At 34.1% G+C, this 15,750-nt stretch overlaps 1 protein-coding gene across 6 annotated transcripts; it reads left to right on the top strand.

The window, feature by feature from the left end:
• The first annotated feature begins 6 nt into the window (after positions 1–6).
• Positions 7–15,143, top strand: CEP44 (centrosomal protein 44). Of its 6 annotated transcripts, XM_035899732.1 has the most exons (13): positions 7–211; positions 824–1,010; positions 2,120–2,191; positions 2,851–3,000; positions 3,611–3,758; positions 4,743–4,889; positions 5,826–5,933; positions 7,372–7,506; positions 7,873–8,082; positions 11,053–11,122; positions 13,121–13,248; positions 13,509–13,546; positions 14,361–15,143. In XM_035899732.1, exons 4-13 carry the CDS (start codon positions 2,912–2,914, stop codon positions 14,416–14,418), a joined length of 1,131 nt encoding a protein of 376 aa, XP_035755625.1. In that variant the 5' UTR covers positions 7–211; positions 824–1,010; positions 2,120–2,191; positions 2,851–2,911; the 3' UTR covers positions 14,419–15,143. The 6 variants fall into 6 exon arrangements, with proteins under 6 accessions (XP_035755625.1, XP_035755624.1, XP_009642494.1 ...); XM_035899731.1 differs by lacking the exon at positions 824–1,010; XM_009644199.2 differs by lacking the exon at positions 824–1,010 and having other exon boundaries at positions 7,375–7,506.
• The last annotated feature ends 607 nt before the right edge of the window (positions 15,144–15,750 follow it).

Here is a 15,750-nt window from a genome sequence, read left to right on the forward strand (position 1 = left end):
GTTCTCTTGTTTGCCAGTATCCTGTGTGCGGAAGCGTGCCAGTTAGAGCTGGCACGGTAGCCATTTGTCTTTGATGTCTTTGCATCTCTGCGTAACGGTGTGGCTCCTCCCCTGCGCCCTGCCCCATGTAACAGAAGAGTCTAAATACAATTTGAAGAAATCAAAAGTCTTTTTTGTTGGACACTTCAAAGACAGTGTTTACAGTATTAAGGTACTTGGTAACTTGCATGGGTTTTTGGTTTGTTGGGGTTTTTTGTTTGATGTTTATTAGTTCTTTGAATGCCACATGCAGTTTTGACAGTTGTTCTTTAAACCACTTGCAGTTCTAGGTTTTCATCTTTTAAAACTTTGTTATATCTGATTCTGTTCTTGGATGTCCAATGTTCTGTAACTGTTCTGTCATGAATTCCTACAAGCAAAAGCTTTGTGCCACTTTTTACAGTGCTCACCTTCCCAAGTTGTTAAAGTATTCTACTAACTTAACTGTTACTTTTATGATCTCTTGAGCCATTCAGTTTGTAGTGACAGCAATTGCCATTTTTTTGCATCCAGAGGTCCAGTGTAGAAAGGATTATTGATCCTTTTGGGAAAGAGCCTATATGATTAGATGAGTTCCCATGAAGAATACTTCTATGAGTATTTGCATTGCAGATTAGAGCTTCAGGTTTATGTGAGACTTGTCTTGAGATCTGGTTAAATTGGCAAAACCATAGGGTGGATCACTTTGTAAGGTAATACAGGAAGAAGAGCTGCTTCTATTTCCAAATACTTGAGGTTAGTTGTCCACAGCCCTTAACAGGGAGTGTTGTGTACTTATATTTAGCATGACTAATAACCCAGAACCTAATGATTAAAGAGGAAAAGCCTAATAATGGAACAGGAAGAAAATACTTTAACAATGGCAGAACACAGGTGAAGATCATCATCTTCTTGAAAATTGCTGATTTAAACACCGTAGAGGCACAAGAAGGAAAAGAAAAACAAAACCAAAAACCCAGATCATTGCAGATGTAAGCTTTAACTGGTTGTTTTTTGGTTTTTTTTTTTTGTTTTTTTCACTATAAGTGAAGCATGTGCTCAAGAAGTTCCTTTCAAAAAGACTTATTGCTTTAATAAGTAGGACCAAATAACAAAGCTGCAAACTGGAGTACCCATCAGAGTTGATGTCTGACAAGAGTAGACATAATCTCTGTGGAGTGTTTGGTTTTTTTGGTCTGAATCTCATGTGTCAGCAAGAGAAATGATATACAGTTCTGTATCTTGAGAACATCTCTTCATGTATAGGCTGTCAGGCAATGCCTCTCCACTGCTTGGATTGGTTGGCTTCAAAGTATTTGTTTTGTGGCAAGAAAAGAAATTCAGTGAAGAAAGTGGCAGGCAATATATCTCCCAGGTTTTAGCAGAAAATTGAACAGTAAATTTCTGGTTTAGGGCTTTATAGCTGAAATAATTACTTTTACTGAAGCTTTGGTGGGAAGTACTGTAGAGGATTAAGCCACTCACAAGCAGACCTCAAGGGTGTGAGGAAGGGGAACTCTTGGAGAAGCTTTCTGTACTTCTATACTTTTAACTAACTTTTTCTTTTTTTTTTTTTTTTTTTTTTTTTTTTGGGCTGGGTTGTCATCCAGTCTGTGCTTTTAAAGTCTTGTGTTGGAGAAGAACTAATATAGGTTGCTTATAAACAAACAGTTGTAAGATACAGTAAATAGTACTTCTAGGCTATCTCTAAATATAAATGTATTTTGAAGCGATGGAGTGAGGGACAAGGTTCTTTATGATTCTTATTAGTACTGATATTTGAAAGTACTGCTTCAGGTGTTTCTTTTTACTATCTGCCAGCCAGGGAGAGTTGCCAGTATTTTTAGATCTTTTATGACAATTTTTTTTTTTTTTTCCTTCCCCACCCCCCAGTCTCCTCTTTCTCCATTTGAGAATTTACTAATCAGTTTAGTTTGGTAAAATGTATTAAAAGTGATAGCTTCCTGTACTTATTTATGCCTTTGATGGATCTAAAAACTGATTTGGATTTCATGCATGATTTCATGCTTTGCTGATTCTCTTTTGGTGTGTGTGTCCCTTTTTATTTATTTATTATTTTTTTCTGTCTCCTTTCTTGCAGTCTTCAGTTTCCTTGCAGGATAGCTCTGCAGGGACGAAGGCACCTTTTTTCTAGTTTGCACTGAGTCCTTAGGTGAGTCACTTTCTTCTGTGAAGCAAAGCCCACAATAAATTAAAAGTGGGTTCTCAACTTGTGTGTTAAAATGTAGAAGTTAATACGGACCTTTTGTTTATTATCCGAATGAACTTGCACCTATTTTGCAGTATCTGCAGGTGGAGGGGCTAACACTCTGTAAGCAATTTAAAGTGTGTTTAATGGATCATCTAACTAGAGAAGTATTGTCTGTGATGAGTTGCTAGTCCTGCCTTCTGGTGTTTACACATCCAAACATTGCTCTCTTGGCCAGTGAGCTTGGGGCCATGTGAAGAAAAGAATAAGAAGCATTCTAAACTGAAAAATGCAAAAGGTTTTCACTGCTTGTGGAGTTCCTGCTCCTTTGAAACACTGAAGAAACTTCACTCAGTTTTAGTGGATTTAGCTAGCCCTAAGTTCTTAATATGCTTTCAGATCTTTAAAGTTATTTGATAGTTGATCGGATTAAGGATTACTTTTGATCCCTTTTAGAATGAACGAAGATGATGACTGATATTAATTGGTATTGAGGCCTAGCTCTGTGCTGTATTGTAACACTTCGGAAATAGTAGTGTCTAGAAAAGAGGAGCAAAAACCTTTGAATTTCAGTGATAATTCTACTGCATTTTGTAATTTTTGTGTTCTTTTTTTCTTTTAAGGAGGCGAATGTACTATATTACATTTATTTCATAATCTGAAAGGAGAATAGTATTTGGAATAATGGCAACAGGAGACCTAAAAGGAAGTTTAAGAAAAATAGAACAAGGACTTCGCTTATTAAATTATCCGAGAGATGTGGATTATACATTGTAAGCGGCACTGTGAATAAATTTATGCTAATACATGATGACAGCAAGTTGTGTAAACAAGATGTGTGTAAATGTTGGCATTGCATGCAGTGATGAGTAAGCAGAGCACATGTCTGTAGGAAGTTGGGATTTCATACATGTGAACTGGAAGATAAAAGGATGCTTTTCTGAGCAATCCTTAGAATAATCCTGAAGTGTATTGCTATCTTGCTCTTCCTTCTCCTGCTGTCTTTCTCTTTTCTTTGATTAATCTCTCTCCTTTGTAATTTCTTTGTATGTGTTAGCAAAACTTTCTTCAGGAAATTTCATCCTGTAACGATTTAAAAAAAAAAAAAGTGTTGAATGTGATGGAAATGCTGGCGGACTTTAGCCCTGACAATGTTAAAATTATACGAGGGTCGCAAAAATGTTGTTTGGAGCATTTTACGGATAACAGTAAAGACTGCTGAATGAGATACGCCTGGGAAAAAAACTTAAAATGAAGTCTCGAGATACTTGGGTATAATGTGCGGGCTATGCTAAAACACCTTCCAAGTTAAATGTTTCAATTCATGTAATGAAAGGCTTTTGTTATCTTCTGCTGTGTAAAATACTTTCGTTTTCTTAATAGGTTAGTAAAGGGTGATCCAGCTGCATTTTTACCTATCATCAGCTATTCTTTTACATCATTTTCAACTTACATAGCAGAACTTTTGGTAAAGTGCGATGTGGAACTCACAGCAAAGAGTGACTTGCGTTTCATTGAAGCTATTTATAAGGTATCTGTCTTCATGTTCTTTGCAGGAAAGGCACAGTTTTGAGTATGGCCTCATAAAAATTGACCATCTAGCATGAGTTTTACTAGAAAGTGAAAATTTTTGACAGTGAATGTGAATTGCAGTTCTGTTAGTATTTAAGATGAGTAGTAAGTGACTGTATGGTAAGTCTTTAGATTTTCATGAAAATAAGGCTGGATTTTGTTAGTCAAATCTCAATTTTGAGACAACTGTAGAATCAGTAGTATTATTGTGTTTTATGTTTGTTGTAAAGAATACTGGAATATTTGTTACACAATAGGTTTTGTAGAAGTGACCTTAGCAGAAATAATAACCCGCAAAAAATCACAGCAAACTTCAATAATTGTAATAAAAAGACAGTTAAGAAATAGTGTTATTTTAAAACACCATGCAAAAGTAATATACAAAGTCCAGTTCTTAAGAATTTATACATTGGAATCAAATCAAACTCTTAACTGAATGAAAATAATTTTGAACTATCCTTAAAAATACCCATAAGCACATTTTTATAAAAGATGGCTTGATACATTAACAAATACGAGTTTATTCAGACTAATTTTCCGTCTGAGGAGGACAGACTCCTTTACAAAGAGGCTCTGTGGGAGCTTTACTTAGCCCTCTGACGCATTTGCTGAGATTAATACAATTTTTTTGTGCATTCACTTTGGAAAGTTTTTGTTTAACTTTTCTAATATTAATGTCTACAATCATTTATTTAATGAATCTTAAGACTGTGAGTTAAACTTTACAAGAGTGATGTGAATTAAATGTTTCTGGAAGAGGTATGTTGAAAGTCTAGTTAGAAGAAACAGCTGAGAATGTATAAATAAATGAATGAGAAAAGGTTTAACTGCTGAAGTGCAGAATGAAAGAAAAGACTGTAGAAAAATAAGAACCTGAACATGCCATTCTACAACAAATTTCATGGTGATTTTGAAAGTGAAATAAACTCTTATTTTGTTGCAGCTTCTTCGAGATCAATTTCAATATAAACCAGTTTTAACAAAACAACAGTTTCTTCAGTTTGGCTTTGCAGAAAGAAAAATGCAGATTGTTTGTGACATTATCAACTGTGTGGTGAAAAAACATAAGGAATTAAGTAACTCGAATAAGGTACTGATTAAGTGATAACTTTACTGTGAGATAAGTTTCTTTTGACATGCTTCATGTTGCAGGTACATGCTGAAGACCAGATTATTTGAAGGTGCAGCACTGCTGATAGTCAAAATAGGGGGAAAATTAGTGTGAAGTTCCATTGTAAGATGCTTGATTGCTATCAGGTATACAAAAGACACAAAGCTGCCAATGCTTTGTTGTATAAACAAAAAATATCAGAATGAAGATAAATGTAGTACTTGATATCTTTACAGTAAGTGATATATTTTCTTCTATACTTCTCAAGATAGTGAATGTTTGTGTAACTCAGTAGACTTTGCAGGTAGATTTAAAAACAAAGCAAAACTGGTATGTTGGAAGTTCCGGTAACATTTAATTTAAACATGACTTTTGTGTTTGTGTTTCAGTGGTATACATCTCGAGTCTGATTATTTTAATTAATCGTATTTGTTTTACTTTGGTAAGGCATTACTTTTTATCAGTGTATGCTGTGATTTTGTTTCATTTGAGTTGATAAGTCTTCAGGTTTTTTGTATGCTTTGTCACTTTTAGGGGCATGACCACGTTTGTTTTTTTTTTTTCATGTTTGTTTGTCTTTCAACTCTGGTGCAAGATGTCTTTTCTCTTCATGATCAGCTTTGATGCAGCCTCTCATAGGGGTTAATGAGTGTATGAATAAGTCATTCACTTCCAGATCTGTTTTCTCTGTAAATTTGGGTCATACTTAATTTTTTTTTTTTTTGAGGCTGTTGTACTGCAAAGGTTTAAATGTGTTTCTGTGTGTGCCATGCAATATTCCTGCCTATTAATGATGGCAAAAAATGGGGTGTGTCATCTCATCCCCATGTTGTTATTGTTGTGTGTCCGACCCCCACAGCCCCGGAAAATATTTCTATGTTAGCAGCATAATATTTTCTCCCCTTCACTTTGAAGGTTAAATCCCAAACAAGGAAAAAACTCAGATCTTTTAAATATGAAGCATGGTCAAATTGTGATAGCGTCCTTGCTGATCCTAGTGGCAGTGCTCTGAATTCCAAACAGGTAGGAAAATAATTTTTATGTTGTATGTCTAAAGGTTACTCTCATTTGTAACAAGTCAGGCACTTTCTGGAATATATGCTTTCATTGAGGTTTTTATGCTTGATCAGACCAATTAGTGGGGTTTTTGTTTGCTGCTGTTTGTTTTTTTTTTTCCCCCCTGAAGTGTGGGTGACTGAAATGATAGCTGAAATACTGAGGATATTGCTTTTCTGTTTTACTCAGTAGTTGATCTCAAAGTCTTGATAGTAATGATCTAGTATTGTTGTTTGCCATTTGAATTATATCAATTCAGGGACGGCAATGAAAATGAAGATGCAATTGGAAAAAAGAATATACAGGCTGATTGGAGATTGAAGTGTGTCTGGCCTAACATTGCAATGTTTTCAATGTAGCTTTCAAAACACTTTTTGTTCTTTTGTCTGAAACTGTTCAGCAAAGATTTCTTAATCTAGCATTCCTGTTGGCTTCAGTTTTACAAGAGTAACACTTGATCTTATGTGTTATGCTAATCTTGGCCTGTGGAGGAGACAGCTTTCCTAATATTCTGCTAAAAGTGTGCAAATTAAAATTGTACAAAACTTTTAGTACTGTGACTCCCCATTAAATGTTGGCGATTTCTATTTAGAAGAAAGATACTGATTTAGCAGAAGAAAATTTCACAAAGGAAATATTTGAAATTACTTATCTGGCACTTCTTGTTGTTGAATGGTAGAACTGAATGGGTATATATGTGAGTGTATTAAGAATTCCCTAGGAGAGGAGAGTTGCAGCTTTAGTAAAATATGTAGGAATCTGTAAGTGTTAAGATGCTGCACAAAACTAGTTCTTAATCATTAGGTAGTTTAGTTTGTTACATGGCAGTTAGTGATCATAGGATTTGATCTACCTATAAAGAAAGGCAAAATTTGTCTCTTACTTTGTTCTCTCTAATGGAAGCATTCAAAAGGAATGAAATGTGTAGCTAGTAGGGCTATTTTGTTGACACTTGTCAAGGAAAAGAGAGTTTTACCCTTCCTATTTAAACTTTTTTTTTTTCTGAATGTTTGAGTGGTGGTTTTGATGTTGGAACTGTCTATACGTACATTTAAACATATTGCAAGATTCATACCTCCCAATCCACACCTAGAAATCTAACAAACCTTACAATAAGAGAGGACATTAATGCCTTTATTACCATTTATGGAAGGGAACCAAGGTACACAGTACATATGGTAAACTGTGTGCATATTTGTTTTACAGTTCTTTCATGTCTATATGATGTTTTTAAATTAAACTGCCTGCTGTTTTCTGTGTTTTGCAACCAGATGGGATAAGATTGTCAGATTTTAATAAATAAATACTAAAATGATAGGTCTTTTCTGTCAGTTACTTGGCTGATGAATTGAAATGTTCTTGGAATAAATAACACCAGTGAATTTTTTTTTTTTAACATGCTCAGAAGAAGCCTCAAGTAGAAAGGCATTCAGGAAATGAAGTTAGTGATGACCTTCATCCACCACCCATTCCAGCACAGGGAGGTAATGAAGAAGAATTGTTCCTAGATGATGATGATGTGGAAGTTAAATGTGAACAAGTAAGAACTTTTATTGTAAGATGCTGTCCGCATGTATTCTTATCTTTTCTTACAGGGCTTTTCTAAAGGGATGAAGGTTTTAAAAAGATAGCTGGATGCTCCTTAAGTATAATTAATGGATATATAATAAATATATTGAAAAAAGTCAGTTAAATTATACTGTCCTTTCAAGAGCCAGTTCTGTCAATAGTTTCTTTAAAAGCTGAATTCTGTGAATAGGTGTATTACGGCAATTCTGAAAGCAAAATAATTTTCTAATGTAGCAGAATATGTTTCTGAACTCGAGGAAGATTCCACTTAATTTCATTGATCAAATGATGAATTATATTTTGAAATTAGAGGACATGTTCTTGTCCATATTTTCAGGTCATAGAAGATAATTGTCAGATTGAGTTCCTAAAGAGTCAGCTTGCTGATTGTCAGGAAAAGCTTCATAAGCTAGATTGGGTGGAAGATAAACTACATGTTTTAGAAGAGAAACTGAAAGGAAAGGTGATCATAGATGAGAAGGACTGGAATAACTTGTTGAGCCGAGTTTTGCTTCTTGAAACGGAATTGCTGTTGCAATCCAAAAAGGTATGTTAATTTCTGTTTTTCTTCTATAACAAAAATTGCCCAGACACAGTGTTGTCAGCCTACTTCTATTCTGCCTGCCTCCTTCACTACTTTTAAAGGCATGATCTGAATGGAAGTCCTATTTACGGAATTGGTGGTATTTTTTTCTTAACGTTAAGTTTTGTTGTTTTCTTATGCTCTGTGAAGCAAAGCTCTTCATTGGAAATTGTTTCCTTGCAGGAACAGCAGGTGTAGCTGAACCTATTTTTATTAGCAATGATTGTGTGTGTTTTCATTTCCTAGAAAACTTGTAGAAGGAGGCTTTTGAAGACTTTTAATCATGCTGTCTTTGAAAGCTTCATGTTTCTACAGTTGAGAATTTCATCATGCTAGTGACACATTTAAGGGTTTCCTTATTCTGGTCTGCATTATTCTGAACTTCTTATACCGGTCTGCAAATGTTATTGTTGTTGATACAGTTGAATATCTATTTTTTTAATTCTCCAAACTCTAATCAGATACAGATATTCTCTTTGGAAGATTAAGTCTTAATTCTGTAAAACAATTTTTGATGGAATGCTCAACGGAAAATACAAGGTTAATGGAAAAGTTAATTCCCATTTTAGTCCTGTTCTTAGTTTGTGAATCTTTAAAATTTCTAGCCTAATCCACAGTCTTTTGCCTTTTTGTATGGCCCCCCTGCCTTCCTCTTTCTTGTCCATGATGTTCATTACATTTTTAAACACGTGAAAGTGCTACAGTTGTGATGTGGCTACATTTGGCATATTTGTTGGAGCAAATCAAGTATTTTGTTGCATTAAGACTTTGTATTATTTTTCATGCTGTTGAAAGGTCCTTGTATGCACAATAAATAATTTCATATTTGTGGACATGTAAGTATTTTGAGCTGCAGTGAAACATAGCATCAATTTTGGGATCACATGCTTAATTTTTAAGTGTATTTGCATATGTGCCTCGTGTATCCTTCAGATACTGTTAGATGCTTTTCAGAAGCTGAAAACCCTTGTGATTAGTTGATCAGTGTTGTGTATTTATCTGTAGTTGTAAAAATGTTGAATTTACTTGTAACCAGCTCTGTGTGTGTTACTGGCCCTGCAAATTTGAAAACGTTGCTAATACTTGTATACAAGACGTTTCTTTCTGTGTGCCTTGAAAGTGTGCTAGTTATGCAAGGTCTTGAAATGGAGAAGTGTTCAGACATCACTAGGTTGTTTCTAAAGGCCGTAGCTCAAATGCTAAGGATCAACACTCTCAATCACTTTTTTAAAGTACAGTTTCAGGTCAGTAATGGCTCAAGTGATTTACCATTTGAAATCAATTTCTTATGGTTATTGTAATTTAATTACTAGTGGACATATGTCCAGATACCACCCACCAATGTTTTCTTCTGCTAGCAGTCTCAAGAGGCCTTCAGCTTAACAGCCACAGGCAGTTTTGCTCCTGTTTCATGTGTATTCTCTTCAAGAGATAGTTGTTGCATTTATGACAGTAGCAGCACAGGACAGCTTGTTTTTCAGACTAGGCTTGTTCTTCTATTTCTGTAAATTTGGTTTATTATTACTTCAGCAATGTGTTTATTGCAGTTGTTCAAAGGTTTGGAATAGTATTTGGAAAATACTTAACATTAGTATCACTCAAAATTTTCCAGTAAGATAATTATGTTTCTGTACTGCATATTACTGAAAGAAGTATCTGCAGAAACAAGTTTGAATTTAGTTTGTGTGTGGCATTGTTGCTTGTCTTTTTTTCAAAGCAAAAGAAGCTGTTTTTTTGTATTTTAAAAAAAAAAATCTTCAAAACCCTAACTTTTTTGCAATAGGCATTTGAAAACTGCCAAGAAAAAATCCTTTGAGCCAGAGAATTGCTGCTTCTTTGTTTTATGAAATTCCATCAACTTTGGATATAGAAGCAATTCAGAATTTCTCCTTTCTTCTTACCCTTGCATTTTTTAGGGAACTTTTGGCATCTAATCAACATAGCAGGAACACTAAGATCTGTCTTGCACTGCTGCCAAAGTGGCAGCAGCTGTGCATTTAGCTCTGGGAAAGTCTGAAAGCTACCAAATCCATTTCAGCAAAAGGAATTGAGCAGAAGTAGTGCAGATTTTTTTTTTTAAGAGGTATCCATTATTACATTTTTCTTCAGCTTCTTCCCACAGTACCTACTAATTCTCCCTCGTTCACTTTTTTGGGTATAATATTCCCCTGTTAACTGATAATGGTTACTTCAGTATATAAAGTGATACACTTTTTATCAAAGTCTGAGATTTCAAATCACAACAATAATTCTTTGGTGAAAAAAGTCTAGATGTTGTGTATGAGTGTTGGATTTTCTTATTTTGAAATTAGAAGAATTGCACTCAAAAACATTTATTACAACAGTAATTTTGTTTCCTTGTTTATGAACAACATTTTCTGAGCTAGATTGAATTAAACTGAGAACCTTCCTTAAAAAAGCCCCCTCTCACTTAGGAGCCTGGGAAACTAGCTTAAAATAGACTTGAATTCTAAGCATTTGAGTGGAATGAATTTCAGTTCATCTGTAGGCTAATTTTTTAGGACCAAGGAGCTATGTTTCTGCATATCAACCAGAAGTAGAAGAAGGTACACTTGTTTTGCTAAGGTAACAGCAGCCAATGTCAAGATGTAATTGTTAGCGCAGGCCAAGAACAGTCTGATTGTTCACTCTACTTGAACTTAAGTTATATGCACTATATTTGGACCTGGTTTTGACCTGTATGAACAGCAATATTGATACTCAAAAAGTCCCCATGAAATAGACTAGTTTTTAAATGCAATGTATGTATGGAAATTTGGATTTTTTTAGTCCTGTAGAGACATTTGTGCAGTGCCAACATATTTGGATGGTATAGCAAATGCATACATGATTAGTACTTAAATATGCTTTTGTTCAATCAAAAGATGATTTAAACAGGGTGTATGGCTAAAATGCAGTAAACTTGTTTTTCAGAGAGACTTATCTACAGAGTTCAGCAATGTAGGTCAAGAATGTACTTCTAGTAGGATTCCAGTTTCTCCTGGTGAGTACTAATGATTTTCTTTTTAATTAACATCATACGTTAAACATTTCTTGATGACCTTAAAAAAAATAAAAAAAAATCAAAAAAAAAAATCACTGTTTTAGTTAAGTAGACAATTGCAATTTAGTGACCTCTAAATTTAAATGCATGCTGCAAATTAGGAACTAACCTGCTAGTCATTTCACGTTTGCAATTTAATTCTTTAGAAGCTTTATTTACTGAAACAGTTTTTTAAAGCATTAATGAAAATACCTAGCATAGTAATTAATAGTTACAAATAACTACTAAAAATCTCAAAGATGCAAATTTAACTAAGGTGCTATAATGAAAGCTGTGGAAAACAATAATGTTAGCTGTCCTTTAAAGCAGTTATCATAATGTTTTAAAAATAAGCTATCCATAAGCACAAAAGAAATTATATTTACTGCCATGTGTTTGTTATAATTAAAATAGTGTCACATTTATGTTGTTTTTTACTTTTATAATGGGGCTCAGGACAAATCAGGGCTTTTTCATTTGTAATCACTGCTGAATATTCTCTATAGTTTCATCCCTTTTGAAGCAGTTAGATAACCAACTAGCATTTTTGCAAAACTTACTTATTTTGAAGAGTGAGATAAAATCTTTTTCTTCCATTCCATCTTAACTTTGATAATGTACAAGAAGTAAACAAAACAGCCTTAAGTGGGAAAGAAATTAAAAACATTCCACAGGCCATAAGTAATTCTTCTCTCTTCCTCACAGGTAGCTCTTTAGCCCTTATTCCCTGTTGTAGCTGTTATTCCTACTACGAGTAGTAAGGAGGATATTCTATTTCCCATTATTAGGCATTTTTGTCCAGTGATGGGCTGTTACACTGAAATTAAAAGGGAATCTCAGTAATCCAGTTTCTGTGGAAATTGACATAGCCAAGAAACTGCCTTCCTAAAGTTTGTTTTAATTTTTGAAGTCTCAGAAATGGGACCTTCTTTTTACAGACCTTAGAAATCTTGCAACATGTTTGCTTCATTTCATAAGTATAGTGGTATGTTATTGATGCTTGAGGACTTCATAGTCGGCAAGCAAGCTGATGGTCTTTAAAAGAGAAATGTCTTATTTTCAGATTTCTGGAATTATTCTGAATTGTTCCTGCTTTTCTAAAATAGGATTCAGGAAATTTAAGGCATACAAGTTATGTGGCCAGTCTTAACTCTTATATCTGAGGTGTACAGTACGCTGAATGCTTTGATGGTCTTTTTGGTTGTAGTGCTCTTCAGGAATCACAACTGTACAGAAGAAACACTTTTTAATTTTGACTGATTAAAAATAGTTTAATATGATTTTAAATACAGAATAGTGTAGCTAAACATGTTCCAAAGGCATGGCCCATAGATGGTGGCCTTACTGAAAATAAGGATATGGGAACACTTTTTCTCTTTTTCTAAATACTTAATTCTCTTCCCTGACAATAGTTTTCTGAGATTGCAAAGAGTATCAAAGCCTTCCCAGTGTAAAAGTCTGTTTCTGCTGAATGGATGTGAAACCTATCCCAATGGGAGGAGAGTTAGGGAAACAGCAAGCGCTTGATACAAATTTTAAGCTCAACAAGAAGGTGATGATTTTGTTTATATTTCTGCTGCTTATAAGACAGGTTACCTACAAATCAAACACATGTTTGAACAGGTAGTTTATGATAAAAATAATGTAAACTGTTTGAAATCACTTTTAAATGTTTGACCCAGTAATTAGACTTTCTCAAGTGTTGATTTCACTGTAGCATTAATAGTAATCTTTTTTGAATTTGTCTTGTGTGTGCTATACATAGTATACTGCACTTACCTTGTTTTAAGAAAATGAGAAGCCTATTTTCAGCCCTCACCAGTAGCTTTTCTTTTTTCCTCTCTAAACAATGCATTCTCTTCTGTTATTACGTACTGTAAATCAAGCTGTTTGATAGCTGACCTTGCAGAAAGAGAGCAAAAAGGCAAAGGTGACTTAAAAATGAGTATTTCTTCATAGATGCAGAGAGAAAGGAGAAGATGCCAGAGAGTCTTCATCAGTTGTCTGGATACAGTTCACTATTATCCACAGACCCATCTCCCAGAGCCATGACCATTAATTCTCATGATCTGACAGACATTTCAAAGGTAAGTAAAACTGGCAAATGCTTAGTTGATTTCCTTTCTGAGGTCAAGAGAACAAGTAAGCATTAGTTTTAGTTGTATATACTACTAGTGAAAAACAAGGAAACTATGCAAAACTACATCTAGGTCTGTCCCATAAAAATCCTTTTGATATGTAAACAGTGCTTAAAGTCACATTTTTCTCTGATTTTTTCAGGTTGGAAGTCCATCTGAAGAATGTTAGCTTTGAAGAGTTCACTAACTTTGTTGGTTTTAAATTGCAGGAGACAACAAGACAAAGAATGGAAAGGATAAGTAAAATGTAAGTAATAGGAAAGGGCAGCAGTAATTCATTTCCCAGGAGGGAGTTGTACTGGACTAAGACATATAGAGAACATACATATGTGTTCCAAACCTCAAAGGTCTCTACATCAGGTGTGGCATTTCCTTATGACTCCACTGGATAATAAATCCACTTACAGTTCTGTATTTGTGGGATGAGTCACTGTTTTGGTTTCTAAAAAGCAATAGAAAGCATTCTTAATAGTATTAACTAGAGATTAAAGTGTGTTTAGAATCCAGTTGACAAGGAATAGGAATATTATTTATCTTCTGATAGGAACTCGCTGGTACTTGCAACTTTTCTTCCTGAAAAATAACTACAATATCTTAAAGCTGTTTTTTATTATTTAAGGAAAAGTAAGACTAGTTTCAGGCTAAGCATTGTAAGAACTGTATTAAGGTGTACTTGATACTAGTCCTGAGATCTGTAATGAAATTTTTGTTATGTAAGAAATACTTTTATTACACTTGAAGAGAAATGCATTGCTCTATAATGTTTCTTTAGCAAAAGATTTCTATTCTAAAGTGCCTGGCCTCAAAAAAGCCATAGCCTTTTTTGTGATTTACTTTTATTCTGTGGGTTACTTTTTACTTTATGCATACTTAAGGTTTGTTTATATGTGGTAGGCATTTAAAATACAAACCAATTGCAGAGGAAAAGGGGGTATGAGAGGAAATTTAAGGCTTAATGCTGCTTATTAATATTGTGGATTCATTAGGAAGTTAAAGATGAAGTCAGATACTTCTTACCATATTTTAATAAGTGTGCATGTCTAAACAAAATTTATTTTCAGAATTGAAGAAACCTCAGACTTGTTGAAAACCTCAAGCAACACCTGTGAGAAGACCTGAAAGCACAGGTCTTAAGACCTGGTCTCTGTAGACTACGGATATCAGAACTAATATGTATGTTTGTACAGCATTAAATTTTTAATATATCAAATTTGTAGTGATCACCAGTGCTTTTATTACTTTGAATAAATATTTTCTAATGCATCTGTGTACTGATTTCCCTCCCCCCGACCCTGTTTGTTGGGTTTTAAAAACTGTTCATATAGCTTCCCCCCACTTCTGTAAAGTGAAGTCATTACAGCAATGTATTTTTGTGTTGACATTTGTTAGCAGTGTGCTAAGTAATATGTTTTTTAAAGTGCAGGTTTGAGGACCATGGTTTACATCCTGTTGGAAACATTCCAGCTGGGTCTTGCATATTGCACCCAAGAGGCTTTCTTACATACCATCTTACCATCTGTACCGTTGAATAAGTCTTAATGAAAACTTAAATACACAATTTTAAATATGTACCTTTTTGCTGGTTTTTTTAAATATAAAATTTCATGCTGAGCTGGAGAACACCAACACATTATGGCTTCCATTAACACTGGCAAAGTGAGGGTCAGTTTGATCCTAAATACTAAAATGCTCAAGTTAGTCCACAGACTTTGACTGCAAGAGATGTGTTGAGTGTTTTAGTGCTCTTACCCAACACGTTTTAAGACCAGCAGCGCAGATGGTGACCATCCAGTATACAAAGATACACATTTTTAAGATTTGAAGCTATATTAAAATTCTTCTTTAGAGACATAAGTAGATGTAAGGCTTCCATAAACATTATATAATCAAACGAAAGATGTGTGAGGTTTGATTAAAATTTATTTATTTATTTACTCTTTGTAAATTGGTAGCGTATCATATCAAGGGTTCTTTGTGCTATAATACTCACTTAAAAAGATTTTTGGAATTGAATATCACAAAACCAGTGGATTTTTTGGCAAAGTTTGCAAATAAAGGTGAAAGCAGCTGTTTGACATTATGCTGTAAAAAGTGGTTTATACATTTTAACAATAATTATGATTTTTTTTTTTTCTGTAACCATATGGAATATAAATTGACTTTGACATACAAACAGAACATACGGTGATCCATTACGTTATATAAACTTTAGTTGAGAGTTTTTGGACTTTTGCAATAGAATTTTTCCAGTTGTTTAAAAAAAATAAAAAAATCAGATGGTGTGAACAAGTTTTGCACTTCAATTGAAAATATACCTTGCAAATTGCTGTTCATTATCCTAACAATGAAATGAAATGAGGTTTTCTTCTAAATGTTAGACCATTTCAACAAAAAGTAGGTGATAGTTTCTAAAATAGGACTATAGCACCATCTTGTGGAAATCTTTGTACA

Source organism: Egretta garzetta, unplaced genomic scaffold, assembly GCF_000687185.1.
Source record: "Egretta garzetta isolate BGI_Z169 unplaced genomic scaffold, ASM68718v1 scaffold708, whole genome shotgun sequence".
Lineage (NCBI taxonomy): Eukaryota > Metazoa > Chordata > Aves > Pelecaniformes > Ardeidae > Egretta > Egretta garzetta.